Source organism: Botryllus schlosseri, chromosome 3 (assembly GCF_051294905.1).
Source record: "Botryllus schlosseri isolate E-star chromosome 3, Bs_hap1, whole genome shotgun sequence".
In the NCBI taxonomy this organism is placed as follows: Eukaryota; Metazoa; Chordata; class Ascidiacea; order Stolidobranchia; family Styelidae; genus Botryllus; species Botryllus schlosseri.
The window spans coordinates 22917069-22937893 of NC_137238.1; the positions used below are offsets into that span (position 1 = coordinate 22917069).

The window sequence follows — 20825 nt, forward strand, 5'->3', positions numbered from 1 at the left end:
ATTTTAACGAAATCTGGCCCTATGAAGGATTCCAGTAGTTACATTACGTATTATGGTGGAATAATTTAAATTTGTTGTAGTACAACGAAAGATACTTTCCTACATTCTCGGGTAGAAAGTGTCTGTCCTTACTAAGTAGCTTGCCAAGAATGGAGAAAGAACGTTCAACAGCAGCAGTTGTTGGCTGACAACACTGAAGTTGTGTGCATACTGCTGGTGACACACAGTGTTGCTTCATTCTGACAATGTTGTCTGTATCACAATTTTTCAGAATGCGCTTCTTGATATAGGAACCATGCAATGTCCAAGCAGTCTTGCTTCAGTTAGGATATTGCGATACGTTGATCATAAAACCATGTCACTATTTGTTTCATTTGACCGTTTATGATTCACAATGAGCAGACGATGGGTCATTTACAACGTTAGGCCTATAAAGTAGGCTACAAGCTGTTAAATATCAAATGATAAGTTCACCGACATCGCAAAATCTACGATACAAACGAAATGCAGAGGTCAAAAAATGTCTGACTTTGTATACAATTTTGACAAATTTTGACCTAATTTTGACTTTTTTTGACATGTCAAAAAAAAGATCGCCATAGGTATCATGGGGCTTTCAGGTACTTCCAGGATTTCCACATTTGAAAAGGAAATGAAGCAGTTTATATTATATATGATATATACATTATGCATAGCCTATATGTGAAATATTGGTATTTTGTCGTTGCTGATCAATTCAAGTGGGTGAAAGCGGATGATGTTACATTCGAACTCGATATAATAAACTTCAATTATCATTAGATGGCGTGTGCGCTAACATTAGTGACTCTTATCAGTCTGTCAAGTATGACCGTTGTACTGTCTCGTTCCGAATCCAGCAATTTTCGCAATCTGGTGTGCCAGCAATGCTATGATTCATGGAACGTACGCGAAAATAATACAAACATGGAAGCTATCGAGAAGCTAATTGACCAGAGAATTGCGAAAGGTATTTCTAGACACTAGATTATGGCTGACGATGACAAAATTAATTCTCCATGGTTCCCAAGAAGTATTTCGCTGTGTTTACTCCGCACAGAACTATTTAAATACTAGCTCACTTACAGCCGCGAATATTTTAAGAATCGTTCCAACACACCATGCTACAAAATTAGGCATTGATTTTCTAAAAAAGCTCTCAGAAATATATGAACTGCAACATATTCATATTGCCAAATTTATCACACTCAATGCTCCTTCACTCAACTCTCGCCAGGAGCAATCGTCACCAATTGCGAGTCAACAAATTCGAAATATATAGTATATAATAATTTTGTCGTTGTGACGGTGTTGTAATCAAACAATTCATTCTATATTTAGAATATATTTATTTCGAAGTCATTGTTGATGTGAATGCGGTTAACCAAACTTGAATTATAAAAATAATTTATTTGTTCTGACATTGTTGTGTGGCAAATTCCTTACTTTATTTCGAATTGGGTCAATCCCAATTACTGAAGTTCGCTCCTGATTAGAGCCAGTCGAAAAGCTTGAATAGGAAAATATTACACAATATCAGTATACTAATTATCGCTATCAGGGCTCGGAGTCGAATCTGGAACAAGGAGCACGGACTCCGAAACCGGAGCCAGTTGATTTAAAAGTAATATCAGCTCGGATTTATTTCATAAAATACCATGCTATACTATTCTTGGAAGAATTCTATAATTTAACAGCAACTTTGCACAAAATTGAGAATTATTTCCCTTTCGTCACCACCTTTTTCGACTAACCCCGCTGCCGGGGATTGGACAGCAGAGCACTCACATGATCGTAGCGACAACCGGTGTTACCAACTACCCACTGACCAATTCAAATAGTACTCCATTATATATTTACTGTAGGCGAGCAGTGGTATCAAGGAGATCCGCAGATGAAACTGAAGCTACTTTATGATAAAAGAAGGCTCCGGAGCGAGAACTGGAGCAATTTAACATATACGTCTGCTTAAAAGCCCCAGTTGCTATTTTGCTCTTTAGATACCAGCGCAGGGGTTCCCAACCTTTGTTACGCCGTGGCCCAATTGGAAAAATTGAAAATCCATCGCCCCCTAAATTTTCACCCAATTGAACAATTGGGGCTATTTTACGTTATTACGTTATTTTACATAATAAACAGCTGATTAGCTATTAAAATTAGCTATTATATTCAGTTTTAATGTGATGGTTGATTTTTTCACGGAAAATGTTTTAATTGCCTTAAACTAAATGCTCTAAATCTTAATCCCAGCCTTAATCTAAATGCTCTAAAACACCATGTCTGTTCTGTAGCTTGTAAATAGTAAGAAAATCACATAAACCGATTCTTGTGAGACACTCTGATAATTTCTCAACCCAACCATTAAATTAAATAAAACAGAATATCAGTATGATAGCAGTATATAATTTCGCCGACATACGGTGGTAATAAATACACACAAAGGTGGTCAAAGTAGTCAAGAAAGCTACTTAAGTAGAAGTAGAAGTAGTGACGAAAAATTCTACTCAAGTATGAGTAGAAGTACTTCTTCCATAAGCAACCTAAAACTACTTGAAGTAGAAGTAGAATTGACTGACTTTAAATCTACTCAAGTAAGAAAGTAGTTGTGAAAACGGTCGTAATTTGTACGCATGGATTGTCAAAAGGTGCAAAATGAGCTATGCGAAAGGCGCCGAACTTGATTCATATTGATGCATACCAGGAGGTATTCAATTTTCGACAGCAAAAGCATTCGTCCGCATCATGGGATGAAAATAATAGTATTGATATGGAAATGCGATACTAATCCTCTGTTTAATCGAACAGCACGTTTTAGAAAATATCATGGTATGGCGCACTCCCCCATATTATAAGGCGCGTAGTTTAGTCGAAGAACAATACGGAGAAGTCGTATAGGATATGGTGTAAACACTTTGCGCGATTAGTTAACATCAATAAAAAATATGGTGGATCGTAAAAATGCCATATTGTGTAGCTTTATTTCCGGAAATTAACGGCATTACCATTGCTTTTATATTTCAACGTGTATGCTATCCAGACAAAAGAACTGATATTATTTAGAACTCAAAGTATATGATACTGGGAATTGAAAGTGAATTATAAATACCTACTTCTGAAAGCGGAAAATGTATTTCATGTCTTTAGTCCAGAAAGTTTCAATGGTGGTATGCTAAAACAGCTCTAAAACTAAAAAAAGTCACACAGATTGGGACGCACCATAGGCTGCTAGATTACGATATGATAAGTAAACGCTAGATTGCGAAACATCAGTTTCAAACGTTATGATGAGCCATATATTAGATATTTACTGTGATGAAATATTTCATATGGGTAAAGGGCGATAATGCGGTGTGAACGGAACCACGCCAACCAGCTACCTAAATTATATTTACCGACACTTTCGTGAAATCATACTAATTACACCTATCCACTGCGCGCGAAGCGCGACGAAAATTCTGGGCTTTACTCAACTTTTATGAAAATTAAATGTTGATACTCCGCGAAAACAGCCCCGAAATTCCTCAGGCTATCTACCTGATAGGAAGATTGAACTACTTCTACTTGACAAACTGCAAATAGCGAAAAGTAAGTAAGTAGATCACAAAATATTACGAAGTAGAAGTAGAACTAGCGAAAATCAGATATACTTGAGTAAGTACCAGAAGTAGAGGAAAACTACTTGAGTACTTCGAAAAAGTAGAAGTACTTCGTTACTGACCACCTCTGAATATACACCACGTTCCAATGGTGGAAGTAGCAGCCTTCAATTGCCCCTTGAAAATAGTTGTATATGGCTATAATGATTGATTTCTTGTACCAACGAGCGGTTTGTTCGCTACGGGTGTTGCACCTTTCAGCTTTCGAGATTACTACAAGCTGCGATGAAGTGAATGTCAACACCGCGATCTTTCGAAACAACTCCGGTGGAATTTTCAGAATATGGCCAAGCGGTGGCAAGGTTTTCCAGGCTTTTTGCGACGTCGAAACCGATGGAGGACGATGGACTGTAAGTCACATTGTGGTCAGCAATAGCAATCGTTCATTACAATTGTAGGAATACATGTTCAATTGTTCATGGTTTGATGTGCGTTTATTGCATCATCACAACAGTAAGCGAAAACACGTCTCGATAATAAATTAAAGGATCAGATGAATATGCACTTGCCGAGACACTCCATCTTACAACAAGAATTGTAAGGTACAGCATGCGGTCATCTACAATGCTGGTAACCGGTGGCTGTAGTGACCAGAGCTGCTGCAGCCATCTCGCTTAGTGGTGATCAAGGAAGCCGGCTCCTAGCAGTGATTTTTAAAGAGGGTCCAATCGGAGACCCGGAGTACGACGTAGCTGTTTTAGGGGATCGGCGCGAACGCCCTCAGAATTACCAACACTCCGACGACTAAATTAACGAATGTTGGTGGTCAATAAAGATATGTGTGTTCTTGGAATTCCTCGCGTTTCGGTTTTGCATGGAATGGCAGAAGCTTAGATGCTACCGCGTTATAACCAATGTTCCATCTAAGCTGCGCACGTGCGCAAATGCGCAGTGCTGACGCGGTCTCCGCGCACAGAAAATCTATGTTTCGCACAAAAAATCCGAAGTGACGACCTTTTTTTCAGTCGTTACGCACTGTTGTCCAAGGGTGTGCGCAGTGAGTTGACGAGTGTGCGCAGAATCGTCAAAATTGGAGGGAACATTGCTTACAACCTGTTGCATGTACGGTTTATCGGTTTAGGACCTAATTGGGGGTGAGATTGGACTAGAAGGGGGCCGGAAATTATTTCGTAACATAATATGAAAAAGTTATTTGGGGCAGATTTATTCAATTTAAGTGATACCTAATTTCTTGATGTTAATATTCGTACCTCCTCCTAGAATATAATAACACAAATAAAGAAATTAGTAATTTAAAACCGATAGAGAAGTAGGTTATTTTGCGATCTATTCGAACTCCTTCGTGAATCACCTGATGACACACAAAGTGCGTTACTGAAAGAGTTACTGGGAATTGAGTATAGAAGGCCTCAAGGGGAGCGTTGAAAGGAGAAGACTCCCAAAAGTTAGACTGAACAACCTGGCGGTGCTCAAGACAAGCGGTTTTAGCGGCTGACAAAGTAGGGGAAGCCGGGGCACAATGGATACAAAGGCACAATAGCGGGCTACACCGTGAATATGTTTAAAAACCGGCCGGAAGAATATACACCGCTTCGATGATTAAGTAGTGCCATATTTCAGCTATAATCCTGATGTGGTTTGATTTTGCCATGATCGCTTTCTTTGTGAGAAAATGACATGCTACCTCTCGATCGTTTTTTTTAACGGCTATATCTTGTTTGCTGTGCTTGAAATTAGTACACAGCTTGGTCAGAGCAGTCATTAATTGCCCAGGATGCTATTGAGGCGCAGGATTGTGGGTGGAGCACATTGGGACAATTTGGCTGGGTCACAACGGTCCACCGATATCGATACCGGTAATAAATGAAGGACAATAATGTTATATTACCACCCACTATAATCAATGTGGGTCGACTACCTGTCAGCGATCTTATTGCCAGTGTTGGGAGCAATTCACTACCTTCGAGTCAGGAGTCATGTCGATTCATTGCACATTCTGACTCGAGTCAAGTCAAGTCACTAGATTTGGGAGATGACTTGAGTCAAGTCGAGTCAAGTCAAGTCAAGTCAAGTCATGAGTCAAGTCACAGTTCAAGTCAAGTTGCCTTTTTGAAGTATGAGGCATGATTACGTCATTGCGTTATGCTAGGTGTCTGAAATGGAGATTAGGTGGTCATTGATTCTGAACCTATGAACGAATATAAAGTTAAATATACACGCAAGAAGGCGGTGAATCGCTCACATATATGTAGAACTGTTAAACTACGTAAGTAATTGCATAGCCTCAGTTTATAGTTACCAGCCAAAATATAGAAACAAATTGATAAGATGCAATATAATACTCATTTACATGTTGATATGATACAATTCGAGCCTGCGCCAATGGTTGAGGAGTATATAAACTACCGGTATATATCTAATTCAATTACAATGAAACAATAGGTTTGGCTAAGGTAAGAACATAGAACAGAAATGAATATTTTGCTATTAGATTACTTTACTACTAGTTTACGACAACATAAGCTGTAAGCTTCGATCACTTTGTTTCTGGTCAATTTATTTATGGGTAAGTAATTGCATTGCCTCAGTTTATAGTTACCAGTCGAAATATCGAAACGAATTGATAAGATGCAATACATTACCCATTTACATATTGATATGATACTTTACGAGCCTGCGCCAATGGTTGAGGAGTATATAAACTATATTCGAATTCAATTTCAATAAAACAAGAGGTTTAGCTAAAGTAAAAACATAGAACAGAAATGAAAATGCTGCTATTATATTACTTTACTACTAGTTTACGACAACTTAAGCTGTAAGCTTCGAGTACTCCGTTTGTTGTCAATTTATTTATGAGTAACCCATGGAGGCTCAGTAAAGCACACGATCATTGAATGATTGGTCGCTCTCATGGGTTACACCAGCGTTTTGCGAACAATCCGGATTCCGAACAAATGGAAGATACAGTGATTTTCATCGATGCCGTTTACTTGATGACTTGATATTGCTTGAATTTTGCTCCGAGTCACGAGTAAATCATCATCATTTCTGATACGCCGAGTAATGTTAAGTCAAGTCATACGAAAAAGGTGACTCGAGCACTCCCAACACTGCTTCATGAAAGTTTCATTTCGATTTCAATCTTCGGGATGTGAGCTAAAACTGGTCTTGCACTGTTGATCCATCCTTTCCTTCAACAATTCTGAGTTTCTTGCTAACTGATGCGGTGTTAAATTTTTTTGAAGACTGCCCAATTTTCGCCGCCCCAACGGGGAATAAAAGTTTTTTTTTTCAACTGGCTGTGCCTACGTTATTTTTCCGTTTTTTTCAAATCAAGCAACGATATTCTGCCCAATCTACTTGTCTGGTATTATATGCCACATGTTGGAAGCGACTGGGGAATATCAACGTTGGGATAATGTAGAAGGCAGTTTCGATACAGTGATTAATGGCAAATTTCATAGACTCAAATTAGTATTACTGAGCATTTGCAGATGTTGCTATATTTATTTCGAAATTAATTGAATGAGCAAACGCAAGATACAGCAGCGAAACATCAATCATTTGCGTATGAGACTAAAGCAGTGGTTTCCAACATTTTTCGGTGTCAAGGCCAAATTTAGAATTTCAGAGTAGCCTACGGTTGGAGCCGCACGAATACCCTCATTAAGCATAGCAAAAATTATGAAGTGGGGTTATCATACGTTCTCTTTTAAGAGGATTCGTCCTCTTTTCTATTTTTTTTTTAAAGTGTCCTCGGCGGAAGCCCAAATGTCCTTTTTTTGAGATTTTGTCCTCATTTTTGAGAATTTTGGTTAAATATAGGGCAAATCGACTGAGATACAATAAATCATTACTGTGTTAACCCCCGGCTGGTATTTCGGGAGCTGAGCCGGAAAGTTGACCTTTTTTTAGTCAACCGACCATGAAGTGGGGAAAATTTACCATTTTTTCAGGATTTTTCACCAGTTTTTCAAGTCTGCAATTTTGAAGAAGTGTCCCCTTTTCAGATTTCCAAAATATGGTAACCCTATTATAAAGAATCAAAGCACGTGCCAACTTGACCAAACGACTGATTAACCTATTGCAGCTTTATAGAATTTGTGACTCCTTTAGATCAATAAAAAGTTTACCAAAACAGATTAAAATTGAGGAGAGCTGGACAGCTGCTGCCGGGTCTTGCCTTGACCATCGATTTCTAACATACGGATGGATGCACAGCACACAGTTTAAACGCCGAGAGGCCTACTTCTGAGCCAGGTGAACGCAGCATAACTGGTTGTCCTATAACTGGCGATCTGAGCGTCCAAATTTGATGTCTAATATGTTTGGTCTTAATCGAATGAGCAAGTGTCGCACCGATTCAGAATATACATATTTAAAGATTGCCAAGGCAATGAAACGAACCAAGAATAGCCATCAAAATATGAAAATTGGCATTGTTCCGAACAATCGCTGGACGCCATTGGCCATTGTTATGGTTAATGTGTTGCCGTGTTCCCATTGTTCGGAACGTTCGATTTTCAGCGGCTATTTTGGAGTAGTTTTATTGCCCTGGCGATATTTCAATTCGTATTTTTGGAATCAGTGCTGCACTATAGCTTTCAATAAAGACCGGATATATCAAATTATTCGGACGATTGAGTCGCGGGTTATGAGACTACCAATTATGCTGCTTTTAGCCGGCCAGCATTACGCATCTCGGCGTATTCAACCGTGAGTCACGTGTTGTACATCTATCCGTAGAGTAGTTATCAATACCTATATTTATCGCTACTGCTCGTAGCTACTGGAAAGTTAGGGCACATTACATTCAAACAGCAGTGACGTAACGTTAGCAGTCTACTCACGACGTTCCTGCAATCCTAATTAAAAACTCCAGACTCCCGTCGAGCAAGAGTATTTTACGAATATAAATTTTATTTCATGTAAATCGATTTCCTAATATTTTTGCGGGAGGCGCAAGAAGGCTAGCTGGTGGCCGCATGCGCCCCTCGGGGCCGCGGTTGGGAATCACTGCACTAAAGTCACAGATATGAAGAGTTAAGTTAAGAAGCTATAGTCTCTTGATGCATATGTTGATCCTGACGTTCCCATGTCATTCGTTATCATTAACAGCTATTGATGCAAGTATGCGTGTCTATTCAGGTGGGTTAAAAGCAACAAAAAACAACTTACATGCGAAAATGACACGAGAACGTATGTTACGAAACGTAATCATGAATTTTAATATTTCTTTTCGAAATCTAACAGAAAAATACTATTACCATTAAATATAATATGGATATGTTTTCGACTCAGCGCAAATTTAGGGTTCGGCGACAGCTTGTAGATTAGCGTAATGGCTCGGCAGTCTAGTGAAGGATGGGAATTACTTCGTCATATTGTTTTTCGAGTGAAAGTGGCGGTGTCCAAGGATGGGAAAGTGATGGGCTCGAGGTCCTACATTATCGGAATCTATACTTCACTCGCAATCCTGGTCGTAAGTCAAATTTGATGGATTTTGGGAATAAACGTAAATTTAGCAAGGCGTGTCGAGAATTTACCTCGATATTTAGACACGAAGTTATTTGTTTTGTTCTATTCTGCGGACGCTTGTACGCAGACAGGATCATGAATGTTTCGAAGGTGAAACGGCGTACCTGGCTAACGCACCCAGTTTTTTCTGACACGATAAGTCTGAGATGCAGCCTTGAGCAACCAACTGATGTTGTATCAACTGCATGTGGTATCTATTTATGTGCGTAATTACCAATTTCTGAATGTGGCATTCGAATCACTTCGGGTATAGGGGAAGCGAGTGGCGCAGTTGGTTAAGCGCCAGCGTCACGACACCAATGGTAGTGGTTCGATTCCCGGTTCGGACTAATTACTATGTGTCGGAGGTTCTACGGGCTCCTCATCGCCGACCTCACTGCAGTCGCAGTGCCTTGAGAAAGCCTAGTCCGAGTGGGCCGAGCTATAAGTCGGCAGCAGAAACGAGACGATGATAAAGCGCGCGTGACAGAGACTGCCTGAAGAGAGTGACTGAGAGAGTGCAAGAACGAACATTCAAGAGACGAAGAAATGCATATTCATTGTACTGTATAACTTGTAATGCCGTGGAGCATAAAGCCTTAAAACAGGCTATAAGCACCACTGATGTGAATGATAATAATAATAATAATAATAATCTGTGGGATGTACCAGTTATAACTGACCGCGCAATCAGGAGCAACCGCCCGGATATAATCGTCAAACTAAAAAAGAAAAGAGAATGCTTATTCATTGAACTGGCTGTCCCAGCTGATCACAACCTACTGCAAAAAGAATCAGAAAAATACTCCAAGTACGCAGACCTCAAAATGGAATGTGAGAAAATGTGGCGATGCAAAATAAACATTATACCGATAGTCATTGGTGCTACAGGGGTCGTGAGCAAAAAACTCATGAGACATATCCAACAAATTCCGGGTAACGTTCGATTCGACATGATCCAAAAGATCACATTATTGGGCACTGTGCACATTCTTCGGAAGGCCTTGAATGCACCACTGGACTAAAATTACGCTTGTGAATCACAGCATAATTTCTGTAATTTCGATTCTTCATCTTCAATCATCTCTACCTCTGCTCTGTAACCCTTGCCAATTCTTCATCTGCTGCAATTCTGTAATCTGACTTCTCCGTGTATTGCATAGGAATAACAATTTGAATGTATTACTGAAATTTTAAAAATTTACTCCAATCTCGCCATTTTCCTTTGGGGGCAGGTTGCTCCCCGGATTATGTGTGTATCTACCAGTTTTACTGTGAATAAAGAATAATAATAATAACTTCGGTTATAATTGATAAGAAAAAAAAACAGTGCAGCGTACAAATTCATTCGTCTCAAGAGTCCGCAACGACAAATGCAGCTAAATGGTGTGATCTGTGTCGATAACGATATGGCAATCATTATCATAAATAGCAGTAATCCCCACTGTCTCTCACGATTGCAACGACTGAATGTGGAAATGTACGTGATGGTAAGTTGACGAAAGTAGTACCTATTAATGACAAAATCTAATGAGTAAATGGTACGAAGAGTGATATATAAAGCAGCATATACGGACGCCGAAGTAATCGTAATGCTCTGTTACTCACTCGTATTCGAAATAATTTAGACAGATTACTCTATTGGTTTTTGGGTAATATGGATTGTACAGCGTGGGAAATTCGCGCTTCGAAAAATAAACTGCGCTTAATGATTCACGAGTAATGATTGATTGCAGAATCTGTAAACCTTTGCTTCTTTTGTCCATTCTGCATATAGTTGCTATATGCAATCACCCTGATTACGAAAATTGGAATTTTTTTAGGTTATTGTGCAATACCATCTTCCTAAAACAAGCCGGTATTGTTTTGCCCAAATTTTAAGCGAGAATGTAAACTGTTAATACTAGTCCCGATATAATCTGTACTTATAAAATAGAAACAGAAAAGTAAGTGGAATACTAAAAGTCATACTGCTACTTTACTGACCCGGCTGCATAGTATCTTCGAGCCAGTAATATGGGCTTTAAATAAAAGTGCTGACGTCATATGATCCGTTTTGAACTCGCTCACTGAACATTTGGTCGTGATCTGCAGCTATCGTAGGTTGCGATTGAGGGACTCAGTCCTTTGGTCTGGGTGATTTTCACCATTATAGTTCTTTGAGCCTTGCAACATTAAAGTTTAAATCGAGTAATAATTTGCTGGTTTGCATATTGCATTGCTTCTTCACTTTCTACAGGTCTTTCAACGCCGAATGGACGGGTCGGAAAATTTTTATCGAAAATGGAGCGATTACGTCCGTGGTTTTGGAGACAAGCGTCGCGAATTTTGGCTGGGTATGCTTCTGGACGGGCTTACAGTTGACACCATTCCAGCCAGTAACATATGAAGGCTTGATGTGCCCGTCGGTATTATTTATGCTTAATAGATAGGCAGGCTAGTCCCGATGGGAAGGATTGGCTTTAAAGGCCAGACATGATTCAATTCAGGATTTGAAACCAATCATTCGATATCCACCCGCTAGACTTGGTGCGAAGGGGTAAAATTAGAGTGCAATAGGCGGGCCATAAGTGTACTGTCCACACATGTGAGTTTAGTCGACATCGTTGGGTGAATGACTCAACATTATGTTTATGTTGAATCCCACTCATCCGTATTGCTACACAATAAAGTCGGTTCGGCTATTGCCATGTTTCATTTCGTATACCAATTACAACTCGCCGTTACAAGAATCATACCCGCAACAATGTTATAGATTGCTCACACGTATTGTAGTATAGGATGTCATAGGTGAGTTACCGGGAAATACCATTAACTTTTAATGAGCTGCGAATGTTCAAAATCTCTTAAATTCTGTGTAAAAGTGAATGTCCATTTTAATAATCTGAGTAGTATACAATTTTTTATAATCCCGGGCTTATCAGCATACCTCCCGACTTTGATAACCAAATTCCACAGCAACACTAGTCAAGGGTTTAATATACATATTTCAGGCCTTGAAAAAAACCCACCGCATGACAAGGAATGGAGAACAGGAACTGAGAATTGATATGATCACAAGTAACGGAACACGATTGTATGCAAAATACAGGTAAAACAGCTTATCCTAACCCGGACCTTTACATTTGATGGTCGGATGCCCTTTGAAGCAAAGTACTGCTGAATAAATCTGCTTGGGCGTAGTCGCATGTTGATGGCCGTAGATCAGGGGTGTCAGGCTTACGGCTTGCCAACAAAGCAATTCTGAGTAAATGGAAATTGCTTCTATTATCCAGCACATTCCTAGCAAAAGTTGAGATTTTTGGAAGACATACCTTCACGTATAAATATTCCCTAAAGACAGCAATTGTCGAACCTGTACAATTATTCATAGGCTATATTAAAACATAAGACGGCAGTGTGGAGTTTACACTCTAGTCACCACCATTAGAAACAAATCGATGCCATTGGTACGAACTTTCGAAAAGGCAAAAGAGCTGTACACAATAAGTTCTTAGTTTTCTGGAACGATGGATCAAAAATAGTTATTTACAATAGCGAAAACACCAATCCGAAACTGTTGCATGTACGTAGATTGAGAATACAATACTTTCTCAAAGAGTATAATTAAAATATCTGTGATCGCACTACTGTTTAACCTCTGCCTCACCAGGTACCTGGCTACCAAATATACCCGAATCGTGATTTAATAGTATTGAATCAAATTTAGCTTTCACGTATACCTCTTGATTTCCTCACATAAATATGCCGAAGTATATCGTTGTTGGAGCTAAATTTTTAGCGGTATATACCAGAGTTGGATCAATTGTAATCTGTAATTGAACTGAATGTAATGAATTACATTTTTTATTGTAATTGTAATTGTAATTGTAATTGTAATTGAAGCATTTCTATTTTGTGTAATTGTAATTGTAATTGTAATTTGATCAAAATTTTGCTCAATTACAATCTCAATTACATTTTCATGGAAACCTGACAATCGCAACATAAAATAATCATTTATTCAATCATTTATTCGTCGCACCAGTGAAAATCCGGTACGAACCAGAATGAAGACGACGGGCCTTAAGGTCTTAGTAAACAGTCACCACATGTATTAATTTGCCTATTTACACCGGTGTTCTATGCGTGCTGCGTCATTACTAGATAATTCAGTCACGCTAAACTGTTCCCATACTTCAGTAGCAACAGAAAACTTTGTGAATTACAATATAGGCTAAACCAGTTGCTCTCAAACTGGGAGCGTGGCCCCTTCGGCGGCGTGAAAGCATCTGAACGGGGCGCTACGCTCCAGTGAACTGAAATCTTTTCCGCGCTTGGCCCGATTCACCTCCGTTTTATGGTTATTGCTCGGTGTATAGTCTGAATTTCGTATTGGAGAAATTTCTCATCAACAGTCATAACCTTCCATACCATCAAACTATATGTAAGGATTGCTAACTTTCTGGTTTAATTGTGTGCTATGACGATAAGGGGGGCACGAAATATTCACTGTCATAAAGGGGGGGGGGGCGTGTATAAAAAAAAGTTAGAGAACCAGTGGGCTATACTAAATCTTAATATTTCAAAAATGGATGAACAGCAAATAAACTCTTCTGAAACCAGTGCTGAACCATTTCCTATACTACAGTCAAAGTTTTTTTTTTCAATCTCTGACCAGTACCGTTGCTTGTTGCAACAATAGCAAAAAAAATTCAAGTTTCCAACCAAGGCTTCATCAAAGTTGATCACGCATTTGTAGAGATGTTATCCCGATCTTACCTCCTATCTTGACCAAATTTACTGGGGCCAGAAACTTTCGCACCCTAATGTTCATCAAATGCAATCTGACAGTTTCCGAGCAACTGAAAATGTAAATGCGAACCAAACTATTGAAATTCTTAGTTATCAGGAGGTTGTTTCCTTTTGCATATATTTTAATTTTACGCAACTTATCGGTATCATCCTTGTCGCTGACGGCTTACCATCGTCAAAGCATCTCGATGGTGCAGGCAAAAAACAATATCATATCTCTCATTGCTCATTTAACATTCAACAAATAGAAAAAAATGACTCAGCTCTGAGTAGCCTAATCGTTCGATTACATTTCATTGACTGTCCTGTAGCCTATTCGCTGTTAGTCGCTCAAACCTGTGGTTCTTAACAGTCGCTTGAAACATTTTTCTGCGCTTGTAGTTTTCAGTACTCATGATTAGAAATAGTTCGAATACGTTCAAGTTTTTTTTAAATTAACGGGTATTCTACATATCAGGAATGGACAGGCCGTGTTATTCTTGGCATATGCCAAAACTGATAGATAGTTTCAGCCTCGAATTAGTCACAAAAACGCTTTATTTGGGCTAGTTTGTCAAAAGACACCACAAAATGTGCAGCATCCACGTATAATCAATGCCAACAAACAATAAGAAGAAGAAAAAACCTAACGATTTCATAGGTTTATAATATCAAACGAAACCACAAAATGTGCAGTATCCATCGGAATCGGTGCCAATAAGCAAAAAAAAAGAAAGCAATCCTAACAAACACGCTCAACAGCTGATTGGAAAAGCTGTTGCATAGACTTAAAACGTTTGCACTGTAACAGTGCTTCCAAACTCAGGTCAGCTAAGTTTCTCCTAAATTCATTTCTCGCCCAGCGAATCTGGGAAATATCGGCTCCAACAGTAGCCGTTGAGGGAAAGATTGTGGCCAGTCATCCGAAAAAGGTTTTCATAGCTTCGAAATCTTTGGAGGGCCGAACCGGCTTCCATGCATCATGAAAAGAGATCACTTCGCCAGTGCCATCGATCTCATCGCGAAAAGAATTTTCTTCCCGATCCTTTTCCAGGAGTTCCCTGTGTTGTCTTTCAATACATTCTATTTAGTAGCCCGACTATCATTTCTCCTTCAGTCTACCGATATATTTTCGGAGGACTTTTGTCACTTCAGGGGGCTTTAATATTACCAACTCGCATGGAAGAGTCCCGAGAAGGTTAGCTTGTTTAAGAACACAAGACTGTCTGGCAAAACGAGACTATGCAGCTCAGAAATAGCCAGACAGTTTGTTGCGTCACAATGTTCAACTCGATCACAATGCAAAAATCGTGGTTGATTTTGGGGGTTCCAGTTCCACGGGCAGAATATAATTTATATTTTAATAATCAGTACTGCGGCAGCTTCTCATTGATTTTGCGCTCGACAAGCCGGTCAAAAATGGTCGTAAATTTTGGATAAAAGGAAAGTATGACGTAAACCAAATGCAGTCAGCCGTTCAATCTCGCTGTACCCACACCATTTAGGACACCATGCTTTCACCGCTAATGGGTGGGCTGGACCCAGATTAAGAAACCCGCCTTTCACAAACGCTCTTCTCGCTTGTAACGCGGTCCTGTTAACACAACACCATGAACGAAATACACTATTTGGCAGGCCGTGTTAATTTTGGCATATGCCAAAAATTGCTCATTTTTGGCATTTTCAAAATTTTATTTTTGGCAGTTTTGGCATCTCATGGCTCCTGAAATGCCAAAAATAACACGGCCTGGGAATGGAACATGAATAGCTTGAGATTGTTGCTAGTTACGTCGCTACGGTTGTCAAAGAACACCTCTTTACTGAATCAATTACCTGTTTAAAAGTAATTGTAATTGTAATTATAATAATAATAAATTACATTTTTAACAGTAATTGTAATTGTAATTGTAATTTGTTATTTTTATCATTGAGTAATTGTAATTGTAATGTAATTGAAACATGCAAGGAAGTAATTGCAATTGTAATTGAATTAAAATATTGTAATTGATCCAACTCTGGTTTATACCTGTATCCAATAGGTGAGTTATCGTTGTTTCCGTATAAATGTGTTGCTAGAAATGCGCCCTTATGACCCATAATATAATATAGTGTTCCAGTGAAAAAATACTAAGGTATTGAACTAGAGCAGTGGTTTCAGTCTTCTTGGCGAGAAATTGATTATTTAGATTTAATACAAACAACTCATTTTGGCCATTACCTCACATTTTGCCGCAGCCTAGCAGCCTACCACCCATGGTGCAGAGCCATATTCGCCAAGTGGCTACGGTGCTCATGGAAGGCAGTGCCTCACCTGTCGTCAGAATGAGTAAAATATATTGAGGAAAACGTCAATGAATATATTGGTATGCTCTATCGCTGTTTAATATTGACGACTTTTGAACATAAACTAGGGTTACCATATTTTTGTAACACAAATTCCGGACGCTTTTAGCGCCCACTAGCGGATTTCCAAATGAGGTATGAGCACATTGTCTGTGGATATGACGTCACACTAGCAAAGCTTTGTCTATCGACTAGAGGTGGTCACGATCCGGTTCAGAAGTACGTGGTCGTGTGTTGTAAGTTGTAACCAAGGCCGACACCACATTTTTCAGCCCCTTCCCGCCAAAATAAACACTGATCTTGGGCCCACCGTAGGGTAATCGATGGAACTTCTGAGGGCTTACTATATGCATCTGGTGTCTAAATGCATCTGGTCGTTAAATGATTTGAATGTATTATGTCAATATAATATTGGTTCTTCCATATATTACTGTATAATTCGATCCTTTCTCCGCCCACGGGATCAGAGTTAGCGATGGAGCTAGCGGAGAATTATGACTTCGAAAATGCAAGGAGGGTAATTGTACATCGTTAAGTCATGTCCATATCACACCGATAAGATTATTTATCAGCCTAATGCAGGTGCGCATTGCACCACTGAGCTATATAAACACCGCACATCCGGCGGTTTTCAACCTTTTATGGTCGCGACTAAATTTCCAATTTGAAAATTTTCCGTGGCCCAGCTCAAAATTGGATAAGCTGATTACTAGTTGAAGGTCGGCACATTTGCCCAGATTTACCTACGGTCCACTTTCGAAGCGGACTTGATTACGTTCAACATCTTCGTGAACCCCAGAATAAAGGCAAACTACCCCCAGGTTTAGAACCACTATCTTTAAATAATCATCCAAACGGCCTAAACCGACTCTATGAACATACCTTTATCTTGTAATTGCGATTAAAATTAGACTTATTTCTGTAAATGAAAATTATATTTTTACTTATTTTTGATCGTAGTTTTTGCGAGGGGGGTCGTCCCCGTAAGAAAACCAATGCATTTGATACTAAATCGCGCGTAGCGCGAAGAAAAATTTCATGTAGCATAAATCTGCTCAAAAATAATATTGTTTATGTTGAATTAGGAAAAAATCATGAGCATACTTCAGAAATCTGGACATTTAGGCTTATTTTAGAAAATCCTCCCGGATGCAGTTTTAACAGTGAAATTCCGGACATGTTCGGGAAATTCCGGACGTATGGCAACCCTAACATGAACCCAAATTCAAGGACTTTGCATATTTAATGTTCAAATGTATATGGCGTGAATGGGGAAGTGAGACAAAGGTGAGGCATAGTCCACCGTCATTCGTAGATATGTAGTGGCTTACATATCGTATGTATAAATAGTGCTAATGTGATAAAAAAAAAGAAGTAGACAATTGAATCAGCCAATAACCTTTTCTGTTTATATGTTTGCAAATCGTAGATTAACGGGGTCTGTATATCTCATCAACCATGAACCTCACCCATGTCCTGATCGTTAACACGGGACAAAATTATATGTGTTTGTGTAGAAACTTTGGAATTGGGCCGGCCTCGGATTTCTACCGAATCTCGGTGAGCGGATATTCCGGGAATGCAACAGACAGCTTCACTTACCATAACAACCAGGAATTCTCGACAAAAGACGCGGACCATGACGCGCACAACTATGCCTGCGCGAAGATACTTGGCCGTGCTGCTTGGTGGTATAAATCGTGCTACTATAGCAATCTAAACGGAATTTACGGCGAACGTTATCATAACGGAGTAGCATGATTGGATCAAGGAAACTTACATCGGCATATGTACGTCACATTTTCGGAAATGAAATTCCGAACCAAGAATTAGACATCCATCTGAATACGATCACCGCGTCGTCAATTTATTGATCACAAAAACTTTCACTCGTTTTTTTTTCTTTATCCGCTACTGATAGTAATTCCATGAGATATCCTCAGCTCTGGACACAATGATTCGCGTTCTCGAATCAGATTCCTGCCGTGATGGCTCGCCCTTCACGGCAACGGGGACAATGTCCCACCTAATATTCCGTGCTATAGCAATGATTTACCAAATTACTAAAACGAAATTACGACGAAGATCGCATTATCTTCTGTGCTTTCGCTTGAAAATGCCGATATATAGCAATTTCTGCGGAAATAGCAATATCTACTGTGTTTTCGCTTGTAAATTTCTAGCCGGAGCATACGTCACTATAGTGCTGTGGTAGCTTTAATAATAAGCTTCATGTGTATTTTCTCTCAAAGCCGCTCACAATAAAGAAACGGCGATTTACTCCCTTTGTTGATCTTATTTGGCCAGATTACTGAGCACTGAGCAGGTGGGGCAAATTTGCGACTAGACGTATATGTATGATGTAATAATAATGGCTATGATGGTAATGATGGAAGTATCTAATACTTCTCCGGCATTCACGGTTGCTACTTAAAGATTAGGGTAGTAATCTTGGGGCTGAAGCCGAGTGTGAGCTGACCTGACTCTATTGGTCTCTATTGATTTTAGCGATGTTCCAAACCGAGATAGGCTATGTGATTGTCCAGGGTCTGTCTTGATTTTAGTATCGAACGCTGTGCCACGTTTCAAGTTTGGCACTCAATGATTAGGGCAGTAATTTCGTTATCGAGTTCGTGTTCGCTGATCTGGCATATTGCGGATTTCACGCAAAAGCCGGTTGTTGTTTGTGGTATTCATGGTGTTTGTCGACTACTAACTATGGTCATTTAAACCAGGTCAAGTTCTTTAATTTTTATTCCGTAACTGCCGACTTGTGTTACGGCACACTTTTAGGCTTTTATAAGACACCGCTTACACGAATGATATAGCGAGGAGGGGCCTATAGATAAACCTTCAACACTTCTGGGGTCGACCTCGGTCTGACTCGAACCCGCAAACCATTGGTGTTGCTGCTGTGAATTATATCACTACGCATGGCCTACGCATGTTTTTAGTAGGCCATGCACTACAATATCTCGCAATAGCCAGTGTAGATCTGTGCTTATTTTGACGGTATTTCATACCGAGAGAGGTGATGAGATTCTGAAAGGTATGGCTCGATGATCCCATCTAAGAGTTTACCAAGTTTAGGCGGTTTGTATTCAATTATGTATTAGTTCCATAATATCGAGTGCGCTGTGAAATTACAGACTTCATGCCGCTTGCGTATATAGTGGTCATTTATTTCAGAATAACGCGAAACAATAACCTAATATTGTTACTTTATTCGCTAAAAGCTTTTCGACTGACTCTCATCAGTAGCGAACGTCAGAAATAGGATGAATCAAATTCGAAATGTAGGAACTATTTTGTCTATCTGACGTTTAATAACAAAAAACCATGGTAGACATGCAAGATACGGTAGTAACGATACAAAACTAACGTTAAAGAGTACATATTTGGTTATAAATAACCGGAGACAACAACACCGAACATTAATGAAATATTCCAAGAGTGTAGAAGTGCTCTTTCTGGTGACAGAGAATCGGCTTACGCAGCTTTATGATCGTAGACTCCAGGACCTGCAAATGAAAAAGCGAACGGCCACGAGCAACTATAAAAAATTGACTATCATTATAATGATTAGCACATTCTGGATGGGATAAGAGATGCTGTCCAATGGCCGAATTACAAGCAGTAACTTGATCATAATCACGCAGTGTGTCAACAGACTGCGATGATGGAGTTGGAGAAACATTTCTTATTCTAATTTGCCGTGGGACATGCTGGCGAATTCTTGCTTCAAACGCTGAGACGTGCGACCCATATACCGACTATCACATCAGCCCGTGTATTCATAGATTATGTTGCTTTGATTTGTCGCAGGTAGCGCATCCTTTTGCGTTGCAGGCATCAGTGATTTCGCCATGAAGATTATCTGCGGTTCTACTTGTGAAAAACAATGCCTCACTGACGATTTATTCTGGTTTTCAAACCTGTTGGATACTTTCCCAATCCAAGGAAGATGCAAATAAACAGGACATTTTCTAGGTCCGAACGGGTTAGCTTTCCTGAAATCTTTGAGTTCACGATCCATGGTCATTTTAATGATACGATCGGGATAACCACTTGACAGAAAGATCGACCGAATCTTTTTCAATTCAGAATTAAGTTTGACGCCACTACAAATCACCAGAGCCCTGTGCACCAGAGTTCTTATCAAAATAAATTTACGTTTTACTGGGCAATAAGAATCCCACGAGATGTATTGCCCACTTAATGTAGGCTTACGGTAAACTGACGTCACAAAATTAGCACCCGTCTTTTCAACAAAAACATCAAGGAATGCTAATGAGTTGTTAATCTCATTTTCCATGGTGAATTTCAGTGACGGGTGAAGACCATTCAATTTGCTCAAAAACCTACCACACAGACATTCGTTCGTAAATATGGCGATGGAGTCATCGACATATCTGTGATACATTAATGATCGATCAATATCATCGAATAACTGTTTCTCGATGTCTATATCCAAACTCTATTACATGCACTCAAGATAGAAACACACGAAAAAAACACTATACAATAGGCATACATGTAACACGATATTTTGTC

General features: G+C 39.4%; 2 protein-coding genes across 2 annotated transcripts in view; one reads left to right on the forward strand and one right to left on the reverse strand.

Annotated features, from left to right (window-relative positions):
• Positions 1–20825, reverse strand: part of LOC145436131 (uncharacterized) — a 186184-nt gene that overhangs the window by 30166 nt on the left and 135193 nt on the right. The window lies entirely within an intron of this gene.
• LOC145436134 (fibrinogen-like protein A) lies at positions 614–19609 on the forward strand. Its single transcript, XM_080313424.1, has 5 exons — positions 614–988; positions 3876–4024; positions 11395–11491; positions 12149–12246; positions 17789–19609. The coding sequence occupies exons 2-5, from the start codon at positions 3909–3911 to the stop codon at positions 18030–18032; spliced, it is 555 nt and encodes a 184-aa protein (XP_080169550.1). The 5' UTR covers positions 614–988; positions 3876–3908; the 3' UTR covers positions 18033–19609.